The following is a 3,419-nucleotide window of genomic DNA, read 5'->3' as shown; positions in this document are numbered from 1 at the left end:
ACACAGACACAGAGAGAGCGAGGAAGTGGGAAGAGAAGTGAATACCGCCGCCGTCGCCATGTCCACCTCCGTCCAACACTCGATGGGGCGGCTGCGCACCAAGATGCTGCGCGCCGCCAAGACGTTCCCGGACTACAACTTCCGCAGCTACTTCCTGCAGCATGTGCGCGACCAATTCACCGCGATGGAGCGGTGGAGCGTCGACGAGCAGCGCCGCTTCCTGCAGCAGGAGGGCCGCAACAAACTCAACGAGATGCGCCGCATGGCGCTCGTAAACCGGCTCTACGCGACGCGTCCGGTCGTCCTCGACAAACGCGCTGTGCCGCACAAAACCGGCAGCGCCGGTACGAAGGAGTAGGAGAGTCGCGTCCCCTCTCACTACCGCGCTCGGTCGCTGACATTCTCTCTCTCTCTCTCTCTTATATTGTGTGTTACATTAGATTGTATTATATTCTATGTGTGTGTATATATAATACAATCTAATGTAATACACAGAAGAAAAGAAAAAAGGTCGCAAATAGGGATAAACACTCGTACATCTGTCAGTGTTCCATTACCGTCTATTCCACACACGCGCATTGATATCTATATATATATATATATACATATATATATATTGCTTCCATTACGGTTTGCCTTACTACCTCATTTGCGTCCAATCGTGTTGTTGTTTCTTGGTGGCTTCCACTTTTCTCCCGACTCTTACCTTTCCTTCTCTTTCGTTGTTGCTTCTCAGGGGGAGTCGGAATTGGTAACAAGAGCTGCATAAGTGAAGGAATGGCGCACGATCTCCTCTCTTACCTGATGGACGCGACGCTGTGGTTCATCGTGTTCGCAGCCGCAGGTGCACAGGTTGAACGCGCCCACACTGCGGCGTTCACCTTCGCGTTCAGCTTACTGGTGAGCATTACGCTTCCGTTGGGCCTCTCGGAGGTCCGCCAGCTGCTGTTGGCTGATGTGGGCGGACAGGAGGCGGTGAAGAATCTCGGGAACGAGAAGCGGCGGCTGGTGGAGACGCTCGTTCTGTACGTGGCGATTCTGGTGGGCGCCATCTTCACGCAGCTGGACTGGGCGCAGTGGTTTCAGGAGTGGCCGTTCCCCGCGCTGGTGTCCTTTGCGTTGGCGCGCGGTGCTATTGCGGTGGTGGCACGGCGCCACAACGCGCAGCGGCGACGGGAAAATGCGAAGTCTCTGAAGGCGTGAGACATGATCTGAAGCAGCAGCATCAATAACAAGACGTGGACGTGTGTTTGGCTGTGTGTGTGTGTGTGTTTGATGCGCCGGTGGCAGTGGTGTTAACAGCAGTGGAAGTGCGCATGGGCGCATGCCCCTCGACAAGAACGTGGGCAGGCATTCTCACACACACATTCTCTCTCTCTCTCTCTCTTCTCCCCTTCTCTGCCGTAGCAAGACGCGCCGCAGCGAAGAGAGAGAACGTGTCTCAGAAGGGCGCTCACACGAAAGCACCACCAGGAAGACGCAGCAGGCGTGCGGCGGGAGTTGCGTGTGACGTGACAGCTCGGGATGTCGGCGTGTCCCCCGCCGTGGGAAGCGCTGACCGCTGCAGACGTCGCACAGCGTCTTGCCGCCCTCACAGCCTCTTCGTTCACCGCCACATCGGCGTCGTTGCTCGACGTGCGGCGCAGTTTCCGCCGCGACGCCGTCATCTCCACTGGCAGCGCTGCGCTTGACCGTTTGCTGCCGGACGGCGGCGTCGCGTGCGGCGCGGTCCTGGAGATATGCGGCCCGCCAGCAGCAGGCAAGTCGCGCCTCGCGCTGCAGATGGCGGCGGCCTTTGTTGCTGCTTCTGCTGCTGCTGGAAGGATGCGCGCGCGTCAAGATGATCCTCAGCCGCAGCGGGCGGAAGAAGAAGGGTGTGGGTCGGACGACTGGTGTCTGTTTCTCGTGCACTCGGACCCATCATCGCTCAGCGCCCGCCACGTGCACGAGCTGCTGGCGAAGGCACTCGCAACCGCGNCGGCGTCCACCGTGCGGTGCGACGATGACAACGACGATGATGCTGGGGTGTCCTCTCTGCTCCAGAAAGTGAGGCTTGTGCCGTTCTCAACGCCCAATGATCTGCTGGCGTTCTTTCGCTTTCTTTACCGCGTAGAGTATGTCGCGGCGCACCACCACATGCATCGACGCCGTGTGCTGGTGGTGGTGGATAGCGTGGCTCGAATCTGGGAGCACCCAACGTGCGGGGCTACCGCACACGCGCGCCACTGGATGGCTGCGGAGCTCGTGCGCGAGGTGCGCAATGCTGTCACGGTGGGTAACGGATGGAGGGAGGCTCCGTGTGAGCGAGCGGGAGACGGTTGCGGCAAGACGCATGACACGTTTCTCGGCAATCAACGTCCTGTCGGCAGCGACGCTGGTGCGACTTGGGGCAGTGTGACTGTTGTGTTTGTGAATGGGTGCACCAGCATGTATCACCGGCGTTCTTCGGCTGCAGCAACAACATCGCTACCAGCGGGGCCGTTGGGTGTCCCGGTGTGGTGTGCGGCAGCGTCGGATCTCCGTCTCTTTGTGGAGCCGCTTTCCGATGCGGATGGGTTCCTGCTGCATGGCAGTGAGAGTGACGATGAGTGTGGCACGCAACAGAGTACGCGTGGTGCGAGAGCGACAATGAAAGTGCGTCTTGTGAAGGGCGGCGGTGCCCCTGGCAGTCCGTTCGTGGTTGTTTGAGGTGCTGCGAGTGAGGGCGTGGGAGGAGAGGGTGGTCTGGAGTCCCGTTCCCGAAGCACAGATGTATCGCTGCGTTGTCTTTGCATTTTTTTTTTTTGGTGTGTGCTGACCTCTTTCTTTTTTTTGCCTCGGCTCCGCGTCTTTCCTTCATTCTTTCCCTTGTTGGCTTCTGGTCGTTGTACGTCGCGCAGTGGAAAGGAATTTCTCTGCATCGCCGGGGAGCGCGATGCCCACCATCATCATTGACGACCTGACGGTGCGTCTCGCATCGGAGCTGCAGAACACCTTCAACCCCACCTATGCGTTTGGCGGCAAGAGCCACGGCGGCGCGTTGGCGCTGCGCGAGACGCAGACGGGCCACCTGTTGCTCCCGTACGACGCGGAGGGGAACGTCATTGTGACGCCTGGCCGCCGCTATCAGCTGGTGCTTGTGACGGAGCGGAAGGCCGGCCAGGAGCACGGCGGTGTGCCGCAGCAGCAGCAGCAGCAGCAACAGCAACAGCAGCGGCGAAAGGAGGTGCCGCCAGCGACGGAGGGCCGGGCCGAGCACACGCAGCCGCAGGAGGCGAGCAAGGAGAACGAGGCGGTGACGGCCGCCACCAACGGAGAGAAGAGGAAGCGGGAGCGGAAGCACAAGAGCGACACACCGGCCCCTGAGGAGGGTGCCGCCGCACAGCAGCAGCAGCAGCAGCAACAACACAAGAGGGAGAGGCGGGAAAAGAAAAAAAACC

The 3,419-nt window shown here is 59.9% G+C and overlaps 4 protein-coding genes across 4 annotated transcripts; all 4 read left to right on the top strand.

Annotated features, from left to right (window-relative positions):
- Positions 1-58: 58 nt before the first annotated feature.
- Positions 59-358, top strand: DQ04_04821030 (hypothetical protein; the record flags this gene model as incomplete). Its single annotated transcript, XM_009313813.1, has 1 exon — positions 59-358. One exon carries the CDS (start codon positions 59-61, stop codon positions 356-358), a length of 300 nt encoding a protein of 99 aa, XP_009312088.1.
- Positions 359-777: 419 nt separating this feature from the next.
- DQ04_04821020 (hypothetical protein) lies at positions 778-1,203 on the top strand (the record flags this gene model as incomplete). Its single annotated transcript, XM_009313812.1, has 1 exon — positions 778-1,203. One exon carries the CDS (start codon positions 778-780, stop codon positions 1,201-1,203), a length of 426 nt encoding a protein of 141 aa, XP_009312087.1.
- Positions 1,204-1,524: 321 nt separating this feature from the next.
- DQ04_04821010 (putative DNA repair protein) lies at positions 1,525-2,688 on the top strand (the record flags this gene model as incomplete). The annotated part of the gene is made up of 1 exon (XM_009313811.1): positions 1,525-2,688. The coding sequence occupies one exon, from the start codon at positions 1,525-1,527 to the stop codon at positions 2,686-2,688; it is 1,164 nt and encodes a 387-aa protein (XP_009312086.1).
- A 226-nt stretch (positions 2,689-2,914) lies between these two features.
- DQ04_04821000 (hypothetical protein) lies at positions 2,915-3,419 on the top strand (the record flags this gene model as incomplete). Its single annotated transcript, XM_009313810.1, has 1 exon — positions 2,915-3,419. A coding segment is annotated over one exon (505 nt), but the record flags the coding sequence as incomplete, so codon positions are not given.

Source organism: Trypanosoma grayi (assembly GCF_000691245.1).
Source record: "Trypanosoma grayi strain ANR4 Tgr_482_V1, whole genome shotgun sequence".
NCBI lineage: Eukaryota > Euglenozoa > Kinetoplastea > Trypanosomatida > Trypanosomatidae > Trypanosoma > Trypanosoma grayi.
This window is presented reverse-complemented; position numbering and strand designations above follow the sequence as displayed.